A 25,625-nucleotide genomic window follows, 5' to 3' on the forward strand; every position below is an offset into this window, starting at 1 on the left:
GCCCACCTGAAAAAATAGGCATTACTTTTCTTTAACTTTACTCTTTACTTTTACAATGACCCCAGCCGTTCCAGCTCTTTCGTTCGCTTCTGAAACTACATTGCCCGTCCAGCTGAGTCCTTCAGTATTGCTTTTTTTTCTTAACTCTTCGAATCTGGTCTTCTTTAGTACAGATGCTAGAATGAGCTGTACCCATCATCAGTTCTTAAATTTGATGCCAACCCGGTTACTTGAAACTAATTTAATACCTGGGCAATTAAAATTACACCTAACTCAACATAAACGTTCCTTCAACCGGAAGCTGCACGTTAGAGAATCTTTCCCTTCACTTGAGATTTTCTCCAAATATTTTCTATTAACTTGGTTTTCTCACAGATCTCCTGTAGATTTTTACAACTTTAATTGAGAGGAAGCAAGTTTAGAGGAGTGCGCTTCCTCCAAGGAAAAGTGCGTGTTGAGAGTTTGCACAAGATTTCTCTAGGTTTTAAATGATTTCCTTCAGAGTACAGACAGACAGGCACGCTCCATAGTCGCCATATTTTCTATTAAATCAACACGAAGAGATGTGTAAACAAAAAAATGGTTAGCAATTTCTTTGCTCTTTCATGTCCTCAGACAATAATGTACAAGAAGAAGAAGAAGAAGAAGAAGGAGAAGCCCTTGGGGAAAAAAAGGGTTGAAGCAGTTCTTGTAACAAGGTTGTTTGTCTGTGCGCGCGTAAGAAGAAGACCATTTGGTCCGTCTTGAGTGTAGGTCGATTTGAGGGCTGTATTTGGACTGAGGCGTTGATGGCCTGGATTGGCATGTAGGCAGAGCCTTGCGAGAGAGAGAGAGAGAGAGAGAGAGAGATCATTGCTTTAGTCTCGCCGCAGAGAGGGTTATTATTGGTCCCTATAAACAACACGTCCATGCGAGTGTCTGTTTGTACGAATGTATGGTGAAAGGGGTGACGGTAGACAAACACTAGAACAAGAGACTGTGTGCACACAGAGTACCGGTTCTTCTGCCCAAAATAAACATCATCGTTTATATTTACTCCTACGTTGCATTCCATGAACTTGGCATTCCAACCAGCTCTCCTCAATCCTCAGCAATAAGACACGCGGTCCTAGATTGAGTATCATGAAATTAGCATCTTTCACCAAAAATACATGTTTTGACGGCGTCTAGGTCCAAAAATATTTACATTTTGCACGGAGTATCCCATGGAATACGATAGAAACTTAACAACAGAAGTTTTTCAGATTACATTCTTCTTAAGATTTTCATTCAACTTTGTTGCAATTATATTAAGCAAACATTTGTGTAGCATAATCCGATTAAGAGCACACTCCTGCACTACTGAAGGATAAATCAAAGCTAGGTCTGGTTCGTAATGTCACCTGCAGATTCTTCTGGGAAGAAGGAAGGAAACTCCATTAATTCACCAAACTACAAACGATGATGCCATAATCCAAGGTAGTTTTAAACAAGTTACCATGTATTAGAAGAAGCAGGATATACCCTCCTTGGAGCTCTGTTAGATACCAAGATTTCTTGGATACATTTGAGTAGACGGAATGCTGCAGTTACTCGTCTGGTAACAGTAAGGAGAGCACAAAAGAAATCTTGAAGGGAATCTAAGAAAAAAAAAAGATCACAGGAACAAATGAAATAGGGAAGGAAGTCATAGAACGAAACAACAGGTTGTCAATTTGAGCACACTGTCTGCTCCTCCTTTGTAATAGTATTAATAAGGAATAAGCGGAAGAGATTAGCGTACACTGGATTCCGACGCGGAGATCCCGGGTTCGAATCCAGCAGCTGATGCCCTTCATAGGAACTTCTTACAGCTTCCTGATGCTCCGGTGATGTGCGTAAAGAGAGAACACTGTCCAGATGCCGGCAATGCACTGAAAAATAGCTGCAGGCGCCACAGATAACCTAAGATGTTGACGCGCTTCAATTTTTTTTTTTAATTTATTTTGTAATTTACAATCTGTATACATGGATACAATCAGTAAATATGAAGAGTATGATGAACTGGTGCGGGAGAAGTGCAGGAGGAGAGAAGCTACCCAGCGGTAGCACTCTCTATAAGAGAGCGGAGATTGTGAGGAGGAGAATGTGAGAAAGAGAATACGAGGAGGAGAGAGGAGAGTAATAATTTAGGTCTTCAGTCTATAAGGAAGTCACGGGGCCACTGGCGATTCAGTCATCGAGGAGTATTAGGGATGTCCGAAGAAGTCTGAGACAGTACAAGAGGATTAGAACTAGTCGAAAGAGTAGTATGGAATTTTTCGATATTTAGTCTTGACGAGTTGGTCTATGAAGGGAATGTTAAGGTCGTTGTGAAGAGTGAGGTTAGTCACCGTAGTAAGAAGCGTCAGCTATCTGTCGGAGGAGTTTTGACTGAAATGTCTTGTACAGTCCGTATGTTTGTAGGTATGGCTGAACCCCACAGCTCTAGTCTGTTAAGTCCACATAGGTTTGAGGATACTGTTGTATGTTAAACGTTTGAGTTCTAAGGGCAATTTGGAGCGTCGTCCAAGTAGTCTGTAAAGAAGTTTCGCACGTTTTGTCATTGCTTGTCTTTTAGGACTAGTGTGTGGGTTCCAAGCGAGTCGCGCTTAAATTTAAAATAAAATACTATACAGGGAATAAGTATTTAAGTATGAAGTCAAAATATGAAGGAAATCAGTGAGCGGAAGTGCCACTTTTTTATTTCCGGCTTTTTTCGAAGATTCCGGAAATTTTCAAAAAGGAAATTTGGTAGAAAAGAAAGAGTGCGATGGAATTTTCCACTCGTACGATTATCATTGCTTTCATCGCCAATATTTCTGTATTATATCAGGGAGGAAAAAAACCTAAGTATTAAGGTTTAATTCTAAAGGAAATGATGAAGACTTTAGTAAAACATTTCCGGCAGTTTCCATTTATAATCGTAATTCAATTAAGGCTTATTAGCATTATTATGGCTGGCGAAAGGAAGTTATTCTAGTAGAGTAAACATTTTCCGGGAAGTTGGACGGACTTACACTTCTAAGTAAAACCAACGGGGTAGATCAAATTAACGAACCTACGAACTTACACAGAGGTTTTTAGAAGAGTTTGCAGTAGGGAATTCTGGGTAATGTTTGTTTAGTAGTTTGCACTGCCATCTAAATTACTTGACCATTCTCTTAAATATCGGATACTAGATTTTTTTTTTTTTTTTTTCTATAAATCTTTTAAAACCAAATTTTGGCGATTTTTTTTTATTTCCTCTTTCCCTCTCCACGTCACAGTACTGTAATCGTGCCGATTTGCGATTTTGAATTTCTCACCGGAAGTAATTGGTGGAAAGCGTTAAAATTTGATATTTCGCTTAAATGCCAACAGATGATGATGCCACGATAGAATTTTTAGTCAAAATTGATTTTTCCGGAAGTATCAGTTTACTGCATCATTAATTTTTTAGTTTTCTACTCTAAACAGATTCTAAAATTTTCTTTAAATTGAATTTAATTATTTTATATAAGAGAGGGTAGCCGAGCGGTTAGAAGCTAGACCTGCGAAGCTAAGATGTATTGCGGTACTAGGCTATATTCCCAGTCTATACCTTTAATGGGTTAATATGAGAAATTTTGCAGTAAAGTATGTTTGCTAGGCGCCACGGTAGCCGAGCGGTTAGAGGCTAGACCCGCAAAGCTAAGATGTATTGCGGTACTAGGCTACATTTCTAGTCTATACCTTTAATGGTTAATATAAAAAATTTATGTAAAGTATGTTTGCTAGTCGCCACGGTAGCCAAGCGGTTAGAGGCTAGACCCGCAAAGCTAAGATGTATTGCGGTACTAGGCTATATTCCCAGTCTATACCTTTAATGGTTAATATGAGAAATTTTGCAGTAAAGTATGTTTGCTAATTTGGTAGTTGGAGGTTAAGCCCCGCTTGAAAAAATAGGCAATTACATTACTTTACTTTATGTTATATCGTATAAGCAGATCAAAAATTAGTTTTTCACGACAGAATTTTAGGTTAGTGTCCCCTTTTAACGTGTTAATAGACTAAAATTTAACTTCAAAGAAATTTTTAAAAAAAAGAAAATCAAATATTTAAAAAAAAAAACTGCTGCGCGTCCACTTTACGGGTGGACTAGGCAATGCTGTTTAAAGGCTTACAAAAATTTGTTGTGATGTCCCTGGCTATTTAGGGCGAAGAGGTAATAGCAAGTAAATTGGAGCAAGAAAATCGTGTTTATGTGTGTGTGTGTGTGTGTGTGTGTGTAAATCATTATTTCGTGTAGGGGAGGGGGTACACAGCAAATCCGGTTTAGTGAATTAAACTTGTGGGGGGGGGGGGAAGCAGGGAGAGGAAATAAATTAATAAAAAACTAGTATCAGGATCTGAAGTACAGGGTGGGCAACCTCATTCTCTACCCCAAAAAAAAATTCCCACAACCACCAGCTAGTTGTTGCTCTAGGGTTCGTGTTATGTTGACCCTGTATTGCCCCATTAGATGTCCTTAACGTTGTTTTTAGCAACATTTAACAACCAAACTTCGTGTGTGTATTTTTATAGAGCTTTCTTTCTCTGTTTTAAGTTAAGTGCTAATTATTCTTTAAAACATATTTTGATACTACCGCTGCCCACCCCTCCAAAAATATATTCAAGAATAACTTTTTAAGATTGATTACGTTTTCACATATGTTATAATGATGTAATCAACGAGGTAGAAATTAATTTTTATTTAGGCAAAAAAGAGAAAAAAATAACAACTAACAACACGAAGGCTTCTCTTTAAAACATGGATTAAAACATATAATTTTGGAAAATTTACTATATAAACAGCACTGGCGGAATCAGTATTTAGCACGAGAAATTTTCGCGTATCCAAAAAAAATGTTCACATATTACTGATAACTAATCTAGCTGACTTCAGCGGATGTAAATGGGTACCTAGAGACAAAAAAGAAGAAGCAGGGTTCACAAATGTCAGTATTTCTAAGTGTGTATGTGTTAGTATAGTAAAAGTAAAGTAAAGCGTAGTTTTTCAGGCCGGCTTTACGTCCAACTACTAAATTATGTGTCGTGGTCGGAGGCGACTAGCAAACATACTTTACTGTAAATTTCTCATATTACCCATTAAAGGTACAGACCGGGGAATATAGTCTAGTACCGCAATACATCTTAGCTTTGCGGGTCTAGCCTCTAACCGCTCAGCTACCTTGGCGACTAGCAAACATACTTTACTTGTAAATTTCTCATATTAACCATTAAAGGCATAGGCTGGGAATATAGCCTAGTACCGCAATACATCTTACCTTTGCGGGTCTAGCCCCTAACCGCTCGGCTATCGTGGCGCCTGTATGTGTTAGTTTAATAAAAAAAAATTGTTAAATAGACCCATAAAAATTTATTAGCGAAGGGATTAGCTTTAGTGCGTTTGCTACACGGAGATCCTGGGGTTCGAATCCAGCTGCTGTCCCTTAGATTTTCTCTTTCTGGTAGCTTCTACTCCAGCTGTCTGTCCCTGGTGATGGACAATGTTGTCTGTTACAAGAAAACACTGTGCGAAGGCCGTCAGTGCACTGGAAAAAGCTCCGGTGTGCTGTAATAACCTCAGATGTTGGCCGATGCCTTAATAAATACATTTATTTAGGGATTTAGCTCAGTGGTTGCCAACAGGGAGATCTCAGGTTCGAAACCAGCTGTGCTGGTTCTTAATTTTCTCTTACTAGGTGTTTTTATTACCGTGTTGGACAGTGTTGTCTATAACGAGAGAACAGTGCCTGGAGAGGCATTGGAAAATGATGTGGGGCACCAGTGACCTCAGAAATAATTATTGCCAAGATAAGTACGCGTCAGAAAAGATTAATGAAACAAAAGAGAGGATCCAATCAAAACCAGCAACCAAGAATACGAGTAATTTTTATAAGGCAATGAAACAGCAGGAACAATGAGCAAACTGACTCAAGTGCACCACAGTGCCCTCTATCTTTTATTAAGAGCATTAAAGTGGCGCCTAATTGAAAGTTAAAATAGAAGACTGTGTGGAATCATTAAAAGCCAAGATTAGTTGGTGGTTATCTTAAACAGGGGTGGGGGTAAAAGCACAGCCAATGGGAACTAGTCTTCATTTCTAGCTCCACTGATCTTAGATCAACTGACATAAAAATGGGGAAGAAATCTATTGTGAACACTCTCCTGCCTAAAATGATTTTAATTCTTACGTGACCTATTACTTTTTTTTTTTATGGCGCCTTAAATTTAATCTCCAAATGTACGAAATCACCACTTCACTGTGCATCCATCAAATTTAAAAATTATTGTTTTTCTGAAGTTAATCTTTAAAATAAATAGTTTCATCCAAGAAAAATGTGTTTCAACTTTTCAGCAATTCTTTTGTGTGTGTGTCTGTGTATTTCACATTCCAACTCCAGCCAACAGATACTCACCGAGTAAGTTCGCGTCAGATCGGATTAATGGATAAGTAAAGTAGTAAAGTAATTGCCGGCCTATTTTTTCAGGCAGACTTTACTTCCAACTACCAAATTAGGTGCCGTGGACGGAGGCGACTAGCAAACATACTTTACTATAAATTTCTCATATTAACTATTAAAGGAATAGACTGGGAATATAGCCTAGTACCGCAATACATCTTAGCGTTGCGGGACTAGCCTCTAACCGCTCGGCTATCATGGCGCCTAGCAAACAAACTTTACTATAAATTTCTAATATTAAGCATTAAAGGTATAGACTGGGAATATAGCCTAGTACCACAATACATCTTAGCGTTGCGGGACTAGCCTCTAACCGCTCGGCTATCATGGCGCCTAGCAAACAAACTTTACTATAAATTTCTAATATTAACCATTAAAGGTATAGACTGGGAATATAGCCCAGTACCGCAATACATCTTAGCGTTGCGGGTCTATCCTCTAACCGCTCGGCTACCGTGGCGCCTAGCAAACATACTTTACTATAAATTTCTCATATTAATCATTACAGGTATTGACTGGGAACATCTTAGCATTTTAAGAGGGATTAAATTTTCTAATTTGGAGCTGAAAATCAGCTTACCAGAAGTGGCACTTTATTGTTTAAGGGGGCACTTCCTGGAAAAGGAGACGTTGAATTTCTTTGATTCTTTCGCAAGTGTTAATTAAGAATTAAGATGTAACTCAAATAAGTGAGAATTTCGAGACTAGTTGATAGAGGAAATCGGGTGGCATCAGATATTTCTTTTTTCGTTATTTTCAAATTGGAATGAAGTCAGCGATGAAGAGGCAGCCAAAGAGGAAGTTGAACAACAATGACCAACATAAACAAGTGGACAGTGTTGTATTTTCTAACAAGGAAGTTGTTTTGTTTTGTTTTATTTTTATTTTATTTTTTATTTTAATTCTAAAGCGACAGTGGTTCAATCTAGTGTATAAGTGGCTTCAACTCCATCATCCACTCCACCGCACCTGCAGTGCTGCCAACCATATCATCATTCTCATTACACAGACCAGTGGTCTTATCATCCAAGTAGACTACTTAAAACTTCAACTCAGCATTTTTACTTATTCTTATGTTTTTTAGGACTTTTTTTGTAAATTTTGCAGCAAAACGATGGACTCAGTCTATAATGTAACTAAGTGCTCAGTGTGATGACCTGAAGGGCTTGCTTTCACTAGAGTTGGGCTCAGGTTATCTAATAAGACTCTTCCTTCTTGCTGTATATACTCTAGCTACATTTGCTAATCTAGATTTAGACAAATTCTTGTGGTGGAGGAAAACGACTTAAACGAAAACGCTATTTTTAGGTTTGTAGTTGGTTTCTAAAGTAACTAAAAGACGTTGAGTCGCTAGGAGAAAAGTAAAGTAAATGCCTATTTTTTCAGGCGGGCTTTACATCCAACTACCAAATTAGGTGCCGTGGACGGAGGCGACTAGCAAACATACTTTACTGCAAAATTTCTCATATTAACCATTAAAGGTATAGACTGGGAATATAGCCTAGCACCGCAATACATCTTAGCTTTGCGGGTCTAGCCTCTAACCGCTCGGCTACCGTGGCGCTATGATTTGAACTTTTAAGGGTGTGAAGACCTTGATCCTACGGTGTAACTTTAGCCCTTTATACTTGGGACGGGCTGTAGCCGTCTGAGTGTTTTTTTTTGGTTTTTTTAATGTTAGGTTTTAAACATTTATTTTAATTGGTCATTACTCTTGTGTCAAGTAAAACTATCATTAAATGAAATCAAGTGCTGTCCTTTAAAGTAACCAATGCTTTTGTAATAATCATTACAAAACGTAGGGGATAGGATGGGGAAAAAAAACTATGATACTAGCAGGCAGACAGACAGAGAACTTGCTGTCTGACAGTTAGCCCGCACAGTGTGAGGTGTTGACCCGCATCTTTATCTCGCTATATAATCCCCATTTTATCTTGATTGTATAGAGACGCCCGCAGCGCTCATTACGCCCATCCCCTTAGCATCATTCACCCCACCCCAGCATCATTCACACTGATTAAGCTCACATTAATTCTCTTCCAACACTTATCCATATATATATATATATATATTTCTTAAGTGTTAATTTATCTAAATAAACTAGGTATAGATAAAAAAACATGGCTATTTGTAAAAAAGAGTTAAGTCATCGATTAGATCATTTGTTTGAGAACGATCTCAGTCTTCTCGATAGCGGCTCCTGTGATATTCTTTTAACTTGGTATTCTTACTGCCCTTAAGTAGTTCAACAACTATTATTTGAAACAATTACTTGGAAAACTAGAATAAGGGCGCTTCTCGCCGAAGAATGTGATTGGGCTTAACTTTAAAGTGTCATTGCGGTGTAGCGAATGGACTTATTTGATTAATTTTGAGGGAAATTGGCTGAACGGATTTGCCTTTACTGAATAGATGCTGGTAGTTTGTTGCCTTTAAATTAAACTTGCACTACTATCGAAATCATCTACTTTTTAGTGCCAACTTAAAGTTGCAGAAAAAAGTATGTAAACAGCTGTTAGAGTATGTCTGGTGAGTATACTAGTCAGATTTCTTTTTAAATAATTTATTCTGCACTAACTTTTATTATATTATAAAGGTTTTTTTTATCATACCTTATCCTATTGGAACTATTGCCTATTGGTGTAGGCACGTGCCCTTTTTTGGAGAGAGAGGGAAGGACCTATGTTCTGATCTAATCTAACCTGAAGTAGACAAGGAATAGTTAAAGTCAACTGCACTTTTGGATGTAGTTCAAGTCTACACAGAATTGGATCAGACTATCAGACCTCCACAAATCCAAGGTCCTGCCAGAATGGATATAGTGTAAGTTCTCCACAGAATTGGATCAGAGTATGTGACCTGCACCGCTCGGACGAGTCCTGCCAGAATGGATATAGTGTACGGTCTCAACAGAATTGGATCTGAGTATATGACCTCCACCGCTCCAAGGTCCTGCCAGAATGGATATAGTGTAAGGTCTCCACAGAATTGGATCAAACTATCTGACCTCCATCGCTCCAAGGGCTGCCAGAAACTGTCTTCCATCCCAAGCAGATGTCTTCACACTCTAGGAATTGTTGATCCACAATTAAAAGAAATGTTCACTCCTTCACCTCACAAAGTTACCAGATTCCTTCGACTACAAAGCGACCCTTTTTTCCCCTAAAATTCTATTGGAATAACCACCACCACTTGTACCCACAATTTCATTGTGATAAACTGAAGATAACATCTAAACTGAAGGGTTAGCGTACTGGATTTCCCATGTTCGAAACCAGCTAATGACCCTTAGATGTCCTGATCCTGGAAGTTTCTTACAGTTCACTGTCCGGAGATGGACATTATTGCCTATAAAGAGAGAAAACTATCCAAAAGCGGGTATTGCTCTGGGAGAAAAAAAAAAAGCTCTGGGTTCCAATGTCCTCAGAAGTTTGATTGATCAGAATTTGGATTTGGAGGTTTAAAGTTAACTTTGTAGAAGGCATAACAGGTTAATGGTTAAGATAATGCACTCACATCCATTACAGAGTAATAAATAGTCTTTTAGTTCAGTAATGTAAATAAAACTTGGTAAAGTAAATAAAGTTCAGTAAAGTAAATAAAGCAACAATATTCTGGACCCAACTAATCAAAAAAAAAAAAAAAAATAGGACAATAATTAATTATAAATAAAAACAAACAGCGAGAAGAAGAGGGGAAGGGTGATAACGATGTATAGTGGATGATGGTGATGATCATTTAGTTGAGGTATACGGTACAGCATGATCTAGGAGGCTGTGCATATATCCTGTGTCCCACAGTAATCAGGACCTCTCATTGTATAGGTGTCTGTCTGTGTGTTTGTGATTGGGCTACAATTATATCACTATGGTCTCGTCACAACAACGTCAACATCGGTCTGTAACACTTGTTAACCCTCTTCATACCAAATGGTTCAGACCACGTTCGTCTCAGTGGGTCGGTATCAACGGCATTGATAAAATATATAGTTCCAAGTATCGTTATCAATTATGAATGGAAAAACAAGCCTGCAACTAACTAGATATGGTAATTCATTTTCAAAATATTCATCATGGAATCAAGAAACACTGACTGATTGAATGGGCTTGATATTCATCAATGAAAAGAAGGAAAAATACTAGTTGCGGAAATCAGAAATTTTCAAACATTAGCTTCCTTTTGTAACGTAGATAATTCCTACGAAAAGATTTTCTTTTATTTCTCGAGCCGTATCAAGATCTAAGGTCATTGGCGCCCAGAGCTTTATTCAGTGCACTGCCGGCCTCCTTACAATGTTCTCTCGTTACAGACAACACTGTTGACTGGACGGTGAGCTGTAAAAAAAAAAAACTCGAGGGAAGAGAAAAATCTAAGCAGCCGGATTCGAACTCAGTATCGCTAACCATTTCCTGTATTTTGTTCGTATTTTAATCCTTATAAGATAGATAATCTGCTTTTAAGACTTAAATGATCTTCTCTTACTGAAATTTTTAAGCTTTTTGAAGCTGTGAGCTTTGTCAATTTTTTTTTTTTTTTAAAGAACACCTCATAAGATTTTGTCTCGGTTTTCAGAAGAATCTAAGTAACCTGTACAATTCCAGCAATGGATAACTCTTACGAATACGTAAAGTGCTTCACATTTTCGAGACTCAAAGAATCTCATGATTCCACACAATTCATTCATTCAATCTCATGAAAACTCTCAGTACAGAAAATATGATACCAATGATTCCACTTGGTAGAAGTAAGAGTACAATTCCAGGAATGGATAACTCTAGCCATTACGTACATCAAAATGTTATAGAGTTTGAGCTTCAAGAACTTCACCCGTTTTCGAGACACAAAGAATCTCATGATTTACTGATAAAACACTCAGTTCCAATTCCAGATTCCACTTGGTAGTTGTAAGAGAAGGGTGGAAAAAAGAAGCGATATATTTTAATGACGTCAGCGAGTTGTATGGAGACACATTAAACTGGCCAATTAGCGTTGATATTTATATGGCTGTGGAATATAAAAATACATCGGGCACATTGCATGACTGTGTGACGACCAGCCAGCCAGATGTTCACACTAATTATTATTATTCATTATTTCGTCCGAACGAAGGCATTTTAGTGTTTAAGTAAACAATGATAGCTTGAATAGTCCTCGCTTGAATATTACTGAACTTTATTTTTTTGGTCTTGTCTATTTATTTATTTATTTTTATTTAAACACACAAAGAAATTGTTTTACTTTAAAAAGAGGCGGAAATAAATTCTGAGAAAAAGGATTCAAACAATCCTGGGAGGGATTTAAAAAACGTTCAAACGTGGAGGCCTTTTCGGGATGATTAACACCAGAAAAACGTTCAAAGAACTTGCACTTTCGGCCCGCCCTTATATTTTAAACTAAAATTTTAAAAATATCTGAGATATTTACGAAATTTAGTTAATGATATATTGGATTGAACAATGTTTTCTTTTATTACTTATCGGCTGACCGCAAATGGTAAATTAAGATTTCCTTGCAAATGGATCCAATGATTTAATTCAAACTTTGTATAGTGATTACCAACACATTAATCTACAACTTTTACTGGAAACATTTTTTTTTCCTTCGGAAAATCGATTACGAGTTTTTTTATGAAAGAGGAAGGACACTTTTCCAAAATGCTAAGAATTAAATATCAAACGTTATTTGTAAATTGGAACGTTAAGAATGACAGTAAGAGAGAGTCGTGTGAGTCTTCATATATAAAAAAAAAAATATTTAAAAGACCTGAACTGAAATAAAAAAAAAAAAAAGTTTATATCAGGAGTAAATTAACATTAAAAAAAAAGTAAAGTAAATTAACGCCTATTTTTTCAGGCAGGCTTTACCTCCAACTACCAAATTAGGTGTCGTGGACGGAGGCGACAAGCAAACATACTTTACTGCAAAATTTCTCATATTAACCATTAAAGGTGTAGACTGGGAATATAGCCTAGTACCGCAATACACCTTAGCATTGCGGGTCTAGCCTCTAACCGCTCGTCGGCTATCGTGGCGACAAGCAAACATACTTTACTGCAAAAATTTCTCATATTAACCATTAAAGGTGTAGACTGGAAATATAGCCTAGTACCGCAATACACCTTAGCATTGCGGGTCTAGCCTCTAACCGCTCGTCGGCTATCGTGGCGACAAGCAAACATACTTTACTGCAAAATTTCTCATATTAACCATTAAAGGTGTAGACTGGGAATATAGCCTAGTACCGCAATACACCTGAGCATTGCGGGTCTAGCCTCTAACCGCTCGACTATCATGGCGACTAGCAAACATACTTTAGTGCAAAATTTCTCATATTAACCATTAAAGGTGTATACTGGGAATATAGCCTAGTACCGCAATTCACCTTAGCATTGCGGGTCTAGCTTTTAACCGCTCGTCGGCTTTCGTGACGACTAGCGAACATACTTTACTGCAAATTTCTCATATTAATCATTAAAGTGGACTGGGAATTTAGCCTAGTATCGCAATACATCTTAGCTTTGCGGGTCTAAATTTTATTTCTAAAATAAATTAACATTAACTGTACAAGATCAACTGTGAAACAAACAAAAAGATGTTTTGAGAGGGGGACACAAGTCATTTGTTTTGTTTGTAAAACTAATAATGATGGTCCAACGTAATATTATCTTTTTCAGTGACAAACATTTTCAAAATGTCTGCCTCTTTCAAGGAGAGAAAAAAAAAAAGTAAACAAACTCTAGCATGTTGATGAAATATTTGTAAAACTTTTCTCAAAACTTCAAGAGGAATTAGTCGGCAAGTAATAAAGACAGCTAAAATAAAAATAAAAAATAAAGTAAACAAAAAAATAACCTTCTTCCCTTTTGTATGGCAAATGTTTGTCAATAACGAACTGTCTTTCTATTGTTTACAGTGTTTGGCTGGATGTGCTCTGTGGGAAAGAGCATTGGAGGCAAGCTGTCAGTCTGTTTGTGTAAGTTATTTTTATTTATTTATTGTACAATAATTTTATAAATAAATGATGTTCTTTTTTATAACTAGCTAAAAAATCAATGCCTATTCCGTTCGATTATTGATGAGGTTATGATTAGAAGATAAATGGCAACGGTGCTGCTTACATGTGGTTGGAAGTAGAAACAATATTCTAACCTTCAAGATGACTTAAAGTAAAGGATGGTGACTCCTTTATATTTATTAATAATACTCAGAAAAAGTACCTCCTGAGTTTACAATAACCTGGTATTTCCAATCATAATGCTGTTAGAATAGCTTCTGGGATCCAAAAAAGGCAACCTTTCGATATCATTCTTAGTGCTTCTCGAGAAAGAATTACTGTGTACTAAGAAACAAAACATTTCGAAATTGAATTAGAATTATCAAACACTTGTCATCAACTGGGCAATATCAATAACACAATGACTCTGTTATATTAGAAGCGGTTGAAATATACAATTAAAACGCCATTTACCAAAACCATTGCCAAAAATGAATGTCATTAACAAAAGACGACAACTCCAGACATTAACAAAACCATCACCGACTTACAGACATCAACTAATCTTATAGGTTAAAAAAAAAAATGGAAACTGAATTTAAACCTATCGAAAACACAAGCAAAAATCTTCCCTCTTAGAAGGTTACTTAATGAAGATCAAAGAGCCCTAAAAACTACCGAGAAATCTCTTCGGATCAGAATGATCAAGGAGTTTGCTAACTCGACGTAGGACTCTGGACGTCGACACACCAACACAAAACTGCAACAATGAAAACCAAACTGAAATAGAAACTAACTTAACGTACGTACTTACGTAATCTCGTACTTACTTACATAAAAATCCGTAACCAAAACCAATTTGATGTACCCTGTACCCTGTAATCAAATTTGGATTACAGCTAGTAAACGACTGACAAAACAACTGACATTATAAAAAATAATTCACCTACACAGAAACTTCGTTCACCAGAAACACACAAATTCATAAAATGGATTTCGTATTGTATTAAATAAAACACAATCTTCTAACAATATACTTGTATTTTTAACCACCATTGTACCTGAAAGTAACTGATATAATTTAATAACTTGGTTATCAGGGATAAACTTAATTGTTACCGGTTAGTAGTAACTTCTTGTAAAGTTTAAAGTTATACAATGGATAAGATTTCTCAACTTGTTAACTTGTCAACTTATGACATTATTACAACAAAAAGCTTTAGAATTCAATTCTAAAAAACAGGCCAAGAATACTAATAATCAATTAAAAAGATAAGATTAAATATTATTATTGATTAAAAAGTAATCAATCCCAAAAAACAACATTAAGAATTTAGGAATTTTTAGATTGAAGAACACATAAAAAAGATTTGAAAAAAAAAGGGAAAACAAAGAATAATATTAAGCTTAAAGTCGATTAAAAAGATAAGATTACTACATACTGCATTAAATAGTTTTAGAAATCAATTCCAAAAACACAACATGGGTAACCAAGAATGCTAAATTTGAACTTGTAATAGATTAAAAAATAAAGATCAAAAAGCTTTAGAAATCAATCCCAAAAAAACAACATGGGGAAACAAAGAATGATAATTTATCATTCAGTCGATTAAATAGAAATGATCAAAGAAATATCAAAAAGACTTAGAAATCGATTCCAAAGAACAGCACGGAAAAAGAATGGTAATTTTAAACTTATGGTCGATTAAAAATGAAAGATGTAAACATGGAAAAGATTTAGGAATAAATTTAAATATTTTGTATAATATACAGAATTAAAGATTAACTAACACTGAACTAAGTCAAGACGTAGTATTAATATTAATTTGTAAGTAATAATTAAATGATAACATGCTATTTGCATGCAAGAATAATCAATCAATAATAAAGTCTTACCTTGTTTAAGTAATATCCAATTTCATCAGCATCACAACAGATCACCAGTCCAATATCACATTACTCTTGTTAAAATAATTCACAACACTATTCGCACTAAAACTCGATATCACGCACTAAGAATAACAGAAGTTTATAAAACCGAACTTCACATTTCCACTCACCAATATTCACTTCAAAAAATCACATTAATAAAGAGACACGACTACCGATTTAAATGAGATATTTAGAGTTAAATTTTGGTCTCGTTTGAAACAGTGAAATCTTTAACTACAAATATCTGAAAAACTACTCGATAGATTTTATTTATATTTTACCTGTATATGAAGACAACTTTTGTCTATAACTGTATAAAATTTCGTAAGAATCTGATATTTAGAAGTAAATTTTGGTCTCGTTTGAAACAATGAAATCTGTAACTTCGAATATCTGGAAAACTACTTGATAGATTTTGTTTATATTTTATCTGTATATGGAGACAACTTTTGTCTATAATTGCATAAAATTTCGTAAAAATCTGTCGAGTAGGAAACGAGATATTTAGGGTTAAATTTTGGTTTCGTTTGAAACAGTGAAATCTTTAACTTGAAGGTTATATTTTGGTGGTTTTGCGAGTGGTTAAAATTTCAAACTTCCATATCTCTGTTCCTATTTTTCCGATTTTAATACATATAATATTAAATATTTTTTGTATTTTCTGATATATTTCAACTGTATGCGATATAGCTTTTGTGAGTCTTGATGCGAACAACATTAGAGAGGGAGTTTTACCCACTGAAGTAAGGCCCCTTTTTAACTATTATCAACATTCTTTGCCTAATTTTGATTAAATTGGTTAGAAAGGAGTAGTTCGCGTCATTCTATTCTTGCAGCTATTGTGGAATATTGCATTCGTGCGTAGTCCGCGGATGGCGGATGCAACAAAAATTTATATCGTAAAATTGTCCAAAATAAACATGTTTTGAACATTGTATTTCCGGTTTCAAACTTCTAGAGTAAAGCAGAATCAAAAAAGTTGACGAAATATTTTCCTGAAGTAACAGAAAGTAAAATTTAGATCATTGAGTGAAAGTGAAAGAGCACCATTTTATGTACTGAATAACTGTGCTTTTATTGGTGAGGGAGTGGTTTACGGTGTCACTACGTCATCAGCTAATGTCCGCCCACTTCACACATCCCGTTCGCCAATGAGAATAGCTAATCGTTTTTGGTAATTATTTCTAGGAAAAACACTATTTAAATTTTTTTTACTAATTTTTCCCCCATAGGTATTTGATAAATTATCGAATAATGCAATAAAAATTTATATCGTAAAATTGTCCAAAATAAACATGTTTTGAACATTGTATTTCCGGTTTCAAACTTCTAGAGTAAAGCAGAATGAATAAAGTTGACGAAATATTTTCCTGAAGTAACAGAAAGTAAAATCTAGATCATTGAGTGAAAGTGAAAGAGCACCATTTTATGTACTGAATAACTGTGCTTTTATTGGTGAGGGAGTGGTTTACGGTGTCACTACGTCATCAGCTAAAGTCCGCCCACTTCACACATCCCGTTCGCCAATGAGAATAGCTAATCGTTTTTGGTAATTATATCTAGGAAAAACACTATTTAAATTTTTTTTACTAATTTTTCCCCCATAGGTATTTGATAAATTATCGAATAATGCAATAAAAATTTATATCGTAAAATTGTCCAAAATAAACATGTTTTGAACATTGTATTTCCGGTTTCAAACTTCTAGAGTAAAGCAGAATCAAAAAAGTTGACGAAATATTTTCCTGAAGTAACAGGAAGTAAAATTTAGATCATTGAGTGAAAGTGAAAGAGCACCATTTTATGTACTGAATAACTGTGCTTTTATTGGTGAGGGAGTGGTTTACGGTGTCACTACGTCATCAGCTAAAGTCCGCCCACTTCACACTTCCCGTTCGCCAATGAGAATAGCTAATCGTTTTTGGTAATTATATCTAGGAAAAACACTATTTAAATTTTTTTTACTAATTTTTCCCCCATAGGTATTTGATAAATTATCGAATAATGCAATAAAAATTTATATCGTAAAATTGTCCAAAATAAACATGTTTTGAACATTGTATTTCCGGTTTCAAACTTCTAGAGTAAAGCAGAATCAAAAAAGTTGACGAAATATTTTCCTGAAGTAACAGAAAGTAAAATTTAGATCGTTGAATGAAAGTGAAAGAGCACCATTTTATGTACTGAATAACTCTTCTTTTATTGGTGAGGGAGTGGCTTACGGTGTCACTACCTCATCAGCTAAAGTCCGCCCACTTCACACATCCCGTTCGCCAATGAGAATAGCTAATCGTTTGTGGTAATTATTTCTAGCAAAAACACTATTTAAATTTTTTGTACTAATTTTTCCCTCATAGGTATTTGATAAATTATCGAATAATGCAATAAAAATTGATATCGTAAAATTGTCCAAAATAAACATGTTTTGAACATTATATTTCCGGTTTCAAACTTCTAGAGTAATGCAGAATGAATAAAGTTGACGAAATATTTTCCTGAAGTAACAGAAAGTAAAATCTAGATCATTGAATGAAAGTGAAAGAGCACCATTTTACTCGTATGTACTGGATAACTGTAAAATACTTCAATAATTTATTGGCTGTCTTGAAAATATGCATATCTTTACCTTCCAAATATATATAACATTGTGGGAAGAACACCTAGATTAAGAATGTAGTTGAAGAAAATATATTATTTAATTTGTACCCAGATTAATTATTACCTATTACTTTTAATCTTGTCTACCACATAAAGCAGCAATCACTCTAATCGAAGAATGAACTTAAACGGACTATTTTTATTTAAAATAAAATAAATAAACAAAATCATCGAAATGTGTTGGTGTGAGCATTTTTTTAAAAAAAGTTTTTGAATTATTGAGCCTCATAATAGTTTTGATTTTTATAACGTTTTTCTTTTTAATATGTGAATAATTGTTTGATTATTATAGATTAATAGATATTACAAGCAATCTAAGCTAAACTGTGTGCTACTCTTTACTGAACAAATATTTTGTATTTTAAAATGGCTAGTTTAAAGGTCTGTGACCTCTAATAAATTCTAAACTATATTAATGAAAAGTTAATGTAGTAAAATTACTCTAATATCAATGAAGTATTAAAGAAAGATTAGGTACATACTTGCTAATTTGTGTACTTTTTGGCATTTAATCAAACCTTATACTTAATTTTTTAAACTTTAAGTTTTTGTTAAAGAGGTTAGGTATTATGTAGTCTGATCACCTGCATAATGAAATAGAAGTTAAATATCTAACGTTAATATCAAATCATTTTATTCTGTTTTATTATTCTAGAATGGGACTCAAGAATTATTACCACCCAAAGAATTGTACTGCGTTATGGGATGCAATGATGCAATCGACAGGTACTTACAGAACTTAAAAGGTAAATATTAATTAATTTTTTTTTTTTACTTTAAACTTTAAAATAGAATGTTAATCGACTTTATTAACGGTATAACTCTGTCAAGATTCATTGGGACAGCCGTCAGCACCTGCTCTGGTGGCCGATTCATTAACTCCAGCTTCTGTAATGTTGGAATGGGAACGAGCCAATTATCATAATTTGACAGCTGTCGTTCAATGGAGTTACGAAGCGCCGTTAACTTCATGGCAGTACGCTAGAAATCAATCATGGATACATCATAATCAAGTATTCGTTTCTGGATTACGACCGTACACTAATTATAGGGTAAAACTATTTATGTAACTACATTAACTTTTTAAACTTTATGTTAAATAGGTTAGGTACCATGTGGTATGATTAACTGCGTAATGAAATAGAAGTTTAATAATTAACAATTAGATTAAATACTTGTTCCGAAGTTTTTTTTGTTTATGGAGAGAATCGAAATTGGGAAATTGTCGCTTCAGATAATAAAGGTGTTATTATCGGAGCTACAACTTACTTAAGTGAATTTTCAGATTTTTTTGGGGATTTTCACGAAATTAGCTTCGGTTAACGTTATTTTTTGTGTGCATCCACCTATCACCTTCATTTTCACTTTTTTCCAAGATTAGTTTTTCTGAATGGTTCTAAGGGATCCTTGAATTCCTCTAAAGAGACCGTTCAGAACAATATGCAGTTCAGTCGCTTGCAGAATATCAAGAAGTATTAGTAACCATTGTTAGTATTTAAAATTTGAAGGAAAATCCTTAAACTGTAAGAACGATTTTGAGGCTTCTGAGTTAACTTGGAATGGGATTTAGTTTCAGTATGAATTAAACAATTCCTTTTATTTGTAGAGTTTTTTTTTTTCTCAGATTGCTTTTCTCTTTGTAAATATGATAGTCCTCACCTTGTTATTTTTAATTTTTGCGGCAGTTTCGAGTAGTTCTGTTGGCCCAGGAAACAGAGCTCGTGGCCTCTGAATCCAGTCTGGTCATCGGCACACTGCCCAGTGGACTACCTTCATCTCCGCCTAGTTTAGTCAGGGCAACAGCCCCTGATCCTACAAGAGTGTCAGTGTCTTGGCTACCTGGACCGTTTCCCAACGGACCAATATTGTCTTATGTAGTTTCCATTGATGAACAACCGAACGGATATAAAGCACATAAGGTAAAAATCACTTTGGATATTCAAAAAAATAAAAAATAAATAAAAATCTCCCTGAAACTCCAGGAAGAAAAGAAATCAAAATGAGGGATTAATATCCCAGTAGGAGGTAATTGAGCGTGATGACCACATAGTGGTGTCTAAGGAAGTACTCGGCAAAGCGAAATCTGAAAAAAAGTAGTTGCTTTAGTTTTTAGAAGTAGTTTTTTTTTTCTGCTCTAACAAATGCTGTGGTACAAATGACTTTTTCAACTAACGATGTATTTCCTGTTCTCATTTACGTGAACAACGTTTATGACTTCCTTCAATTGGTTTTGTATTTGCACGTTCTACATAATTATTAATTAATGGAATGAAAAAAAAAAAACAAGTGGTCTTAAGTGAAACAGACTAGCAAAACTGTAAATAAACATTTGTATTGACAGACTACCTTTTGAAGATTTTTAAATATTCCATCTACTTTCTTTCACAGGACATACCAGTATCAGAAAATAAGGAATTTTACATGTTCCAAAGTTTGGGTCCTTCTAGAAACTATTCGGTCTCTGTGGCGATGAGGAATGCTGTAGGTCTTGGACCTGCGGCCAGCACAACTGTGTCCACGCCCCCGCAATCACAAAGTGAGTACATATAATATGATCTTTACTGGCTGTAATAGCTTCATAGCGGAGTTTGGAAAACGAGTTTTCAGCGATTTTATATAATAATAATAATAATAATAAAAACTACTTCAGCTGATTTATTTAAACCCAACAGTTGAACTGCTCACGTGATCGGCTCCAACTTTCGATGGAAAAACTTTTCCAGATAAATTATATACTGATGAAAATTAAAGATCAAGTTGTAATAAACTCTTGTTCGTAAAACTCATGGGACCTCAAAATGTGAATTTTTGGTTAAAATTCAGTATCGAAAATTAAACACGACTGCAATACTACCTCACACTGGAGGTAAGAGAAAGGGAAAAATGATTGCAAGATATTAGTCAGCTGTGAAAATGTGCTTTTGGAATAAAATTTTAACTACATACATTGTTATGGTTACTTGGCCATTAGACAAACGATATTTAATTAAGTTTCCATTAAGATAATTTGAAAATTTAATGATTATAATAGCTGAGTCCAACCTTTGGGCTAGCACACACTTCATGCGAGAGAGGTCCGGGATTTGATTCCCATGAGATCCCCTTCAGTGTTTCCTGGAAGCATGGAATAAATAATTAATTAGGGCTAGATTCAGTTTGGGAGGGAATTCTGGTTGGGAAATTCAGAAAAACATCTTTGAAAACCACAGCCAGCTAGCCGCACCCCTTTCCGGCAAAGCCCTAGAGCCCTTAATGGGTTTGTCCATCAAGGATAAGGGCTGTGGTGTCTTTAAATTGATTATTTATTTTTAGAAAAAGTTGGCTGAGAGGAAATCCAGGAATAACCAATCCAGAAAGAACAACAGATTATATTGAACTTGGCCCCTTTTTTTTAAATTGAAAGATAGGTGAACTGGTCAAACTGGGAATCTCTGCCAGAATGCTTTTCCTTCTGGAACAGCTTCGTCGCTCAATTTCCATTTGGATGTCAGGTCATCAAGGCAAGACGTCATCTAAGGCAACGCCTATGATTTTAGTGGACCTCCAAATGTGTTTGGCAATGTATGACGTGGTGATATACAGTCCTGGTCTTCAGGATGTTCCCTACCATGGTTCTACTCTATGTTCTTTAGATGTTAAGCTTCTTCTTTAGTGACAGGAATTCGTTCGTCCTTATAATACGAATTTAAGCTAATAGCTCTTTTAGCGGTGACCTTGTATGTTTTTTTTTAATTTCAAAAATTGTGGCAATTTCAGTGAAAGGTGCCGAAAACACCATACTGATCCTTGGCACTCATCACACGGTCATCAGTCAGACGGCCGATCTGTTGGATGACCCAGTAATCATATATCATACTGAGCACACGATTCGAGGTATTACTCTCAAGCATTGCATGTATTTTGGTGAGAGAAAGAATTGTTTAATAACCTAATTTCTTCCTTTTTCTGTCTCCTCAAAAAAAAAACAGGAGTAGCACTACATATTAGGAAAGAGCTCCTGTTTGTGTCGGACTCATTAGGACGTGTTGTGGTGACTTCCTCCAAGAACAGACCAGAACGGAGAGTACTGCTATCTCATGTTACTCATCATGATCTGATGCCACATTCACTGAGCGTCGATTGGCTCAACGACCAGCTCTATATACTGGGACAGGTTAGCCAGCTTTATTAACTAAATGTGCTGCAAGAAATGACTGGGAATTTCATGCAGATACGAGTGTTTTATTTATTAATGTGCTTGAGCAAAAACAGGAATAGATTGAGTTAACTACAAATGAAAAAAATTAAACATAAAAAAAATGTTCAAAATAATCAATAACTACACCAAACAGTCAATAAAAATATAGACAATTCTACTGCGACCTAAAAAATCTATTGTGACTCGCTCATGTTTGTGGGCGTCTGTGAAGTTTACAATTATAAGCGTAAATGTGGGTGTGGTATGACGGTGAACTCAAGTTTACCTGTGGGTTCGCCAAATCCAAACAGTTGCACACATCGACATACGTATTAGTAATAATATCTTTATCTTGTTAATTTAGAAAAATAAAACAAAACATAATCACTGATAATATAAAGATAATACTCCTGGTTTTATAAACCATCAGAGGGGCAATCTAAGTATATTGTGCGAGTGATTGGGGGCGTCAGAGTAAACATTTTGTTTGAGTTGTGAAACTGGGATACTATTAGGGACGCCAAGATCCCCGAAGAAGAGGCTAATCTACGCCAATCTAATAATAATTATTCCCATTTCTTGTTCTAAAGTGCCGCAGAACTGTGAACTTTTTTCGACCACTCTTGGGCCACCAAATTCTATGAGTATGACATACCATTCAAGTTTTATGCAATTTTAAGTATTTATTCTCATTTTCCATGGTACATCGATTGCGAGATTCTAGTTTACATATTTTCTGTTGATTGAAGTAGCTTCAAATGGGCTTCTTTGCGATTGAATGAGTGAGAGATTGCTGAATTTTTTCCCTCACTGCAGTCGCTGCTAGCTTTGCCTTTATCAGCAGCACCTAACTACAATATTCGTCGGTTAATTGGAGAATTTTTGCCTCATGGATAAACTATAAGATAGTGAAGATATTTGTTAGCTACGAAAAAGGAAACGTTTAAACTTATATGTTTCAATTTTTTTTCTTAGGTTGGCCAAAGATGGCAGGTTGCAAGATGTGAACTTGATGGTACAGGAATGTTGGTAGCCTTGGCTGGATTATTAGATAAACCTTTACATATTGAAATCGATCCTTACAATGGGTAAGTCAGTGCTCTAGAAAAGTTCTGCAAAATATTGAGTTGTAAATTTAAACTTGAAAAAAAAAATTAATTTTTATTATTATAAACCTGAGGGGGGGTCAAGAATTTTTTTTGAAAATGCCTCCGATTTTTCTCCCCCCTGCACTTCGAATAAACATCGATCTATCGATCTTCAACTTTGATTCCAGTTACCTTTTCTGGGTAATCCAAGGAATACAGCGAGGTGGACTATACAGATTGGATTTAGCGGATATCAGCAATGGAATAAAACATGAAGTGACGCCAGATTTAATACTCAGCGATGCAGATCTTGGTGCTTTCACTGTTGATCATACAAACTTCAGAATATTAGTATCCAATCATCTCAGAAATACCGTGTTGTCAGTATCTTTAGATGGGTAAGTAGATCTAATTTTATTGTTTAAAAATTATCAAAATAAAAAGATTGGTATAAAATTTCAAAGAAGATTTTTTTTGGTCTTAAAACTTAACTGGAGCAAAATCTATTTAAAATTTAAGTTAGTTCCGAAATTAGCCATCAGATATCAGCATTACTCGGTACACGATGCAATGTAACCTTTCTTAAAATTGTTTTTATTATTGAAGATGGAGGGAACTGAGTTAGATTAGAATAATTATCATATTTCTTCACTTCTAGGCTACCTCATTTCCTTTCCATTTTCTGTTTAATTGGACAATGCCGAAACTGGTTTTCAATAGCAACTTTAGTTTGATTCTTTGAGAAGAAAGTTTTAAGCGAATGATTCATAAAGCTTACAGCTGAAGGAAACATTATGTTTAATTGAGAGATCTAAGCACAACAAATGGAATTCTGGACTAAATGGAAATACTGTCGATAGTAATTTAATTCAGTTGAAGATTTAATGTGCCAAGAATTGTGATGTGTTTCTTCCATGTAATAAATTATATTTGTGTAAAGAGTTATCTTTATAGGGGGGTCTCCTGGAGTGATATTATCATCAAACTTTTAAACTCAAATAATGTTTAATTCTTGACGAAACAACAAAGCAAAGAAACAAGTTCATTTTGAAGAAAAGCAGCAGCAGATGTAATTAAGAAATTGAAACATAGTTATGTATAAAACTTTTTGATGATGCACTCAGTAAACATGTGTAAACGTTATCTGTGGCAACTTTCAGTATTAAAGACAAATGGGACAAATAAATACTTTTTTTTAAAAAAAAAGTTACCTTTTATTTATTCGTTATGTCATTTTTATTTTATTTTTTAACTTTTAGTAAAGAAGTTTCCGACTTCAGAGCCAATACTCAGCGGCCCCAATTCGAGAAAGTCCTCTCGATGACAATGGCCAACGGATTGTTCTCTTGGACAAATGGTGAAATTATACTTACTGAGGAGTATCATCGCGGCCATGACAGTTATTTCCATAATCTTGCGTTTCCTAGCTTTGATAATCCAGGCTATGTGTCGATTGGTGTGGACCTTCCTTCTGCACAACCGGTACCGTTACCGGTAAATCCGCCGACAGGTTTACAAGCTATTGTCAGTTCGAATCATGCTCGAGCAACATGGAATATACCGCATCTGCTGGGAGGACAAGGTGTGTGTTTTTTTTTTATTTATTATATTTTAAAAGAAAATTTAGCTTTGTCTTGAACAATTCAACAGTCATTTGTTTTTATATAAAACGAGCGTCTAAATTGCAAGGATTTCTACTACGGTCCTGGTTTGCTTTGCTGGAAAATGCCTGCGTCTTTTGGTCACCTCGAGGCAATGAAAGATTGGAAAAAACTTCAAAGGAAATTCATTTACTTCTTTAGAAAAAAAAGAAAGTAAATACCTGAAGAAGAAGTTACCCTGAAGCCTTTGGCTAAAAGACGGCGTCGAAAGGATGTGTTTCTTTATTTCTTACTCTTCTTAGCGATGGCATTGATTGCCTACAGCTGGAGCTTGCTTTTGATGTGCCTCCCGCAAGACAGAGACGAATACAAAGGCGTTCCCAATGTCTACAACTTTTCATTCTGCCAATAGAAACGTGCTCACTTGCTGGTGCTAAGACTGGAATAGTGTTGTGGTTGAAATAAAAAAAAGTAAAATAATTGCCTATTTTTTCAGGCAGGCTTTACGTCCAACTACCAAATTAGGTGATGTGGGCGGAGGCGACTAGCAAACATATTTTACTGTAAATTTCTTTGATTAACTATCATATAAAATCCAAGGCCTAAGACCGGGAATACAGCCCAGTACCACAATACGTATTAGCTTTACAGGTCTCGCCTCTAACCGCTCGACAACCGTGGCGCCTATTGCGGTTGATAAGGAGCTATTAC

At 35.4% G+C, this 25,625-nt stretch overlaps 1 protein-coding gene across 1 annotated transcript in view; it reads left to right on the forward strand.

Annotated features, from left to right (window-relative positions):
* The window catches only part of sev (receptor protein-tyrosine kinase sevenless), a 120,357-nt gene that overhangs the window by 77,636 nt on the left and 17,096 nt on the right, over nt 1-25,625 (forward strand). Inside the window, exons 3-12 of the mRNA XM_074125081.1 lie at nt 13,378-13,437; nt 18,704-18,794; nt 18,880-19,100; nt 19,734-19,967; nt 20,437-20,584; nt 21,805-21,921; nt 22,017-22,201; nt 23,201-23,313; nt 23,502-23,711; nt 24,573-24,895. Of these exons, the coding sequence (XP_073981182.1) occupies nt 13,378-13,437; nt 18,704-18,794; nt 18,880-19,100; nt 19,734-19,967; nt 20,437-20,584; nt 21,805-21,921; nt 22,017-22,201; nt 23,201-23,313; nt 23,502-23,711; nt 24,573-24,895 (1,702 nt within the window). The remainder of the gene's footprint in view (nt 1-13,377; nt 13,438-18,703; nt 18,795-18,879; nt 19,101-19,733; nt 19,968-20,436; nt 20,585-21,804; nt 21,922-22,016; nt 22,202-23,200; nt 23,314-23,501; nt 23,712-24,572; nt 24,896-25,625) is intronic.

This window comes from Rhodnius prolixus, unplaced genomic scaffold (assembly GCF_049639745.1).
Source record: "Rhodnius prolixus isolate KJV_2025 unplaced genomic scaffold, Rpr scaffold_1, whole genome shotgun sequence".
NCBI lineage: Eukaryota > Metazoa > Arthropoda > Insecta > Hemiptera > Reduviidae > Rhodnius > Rhodnius prolixus.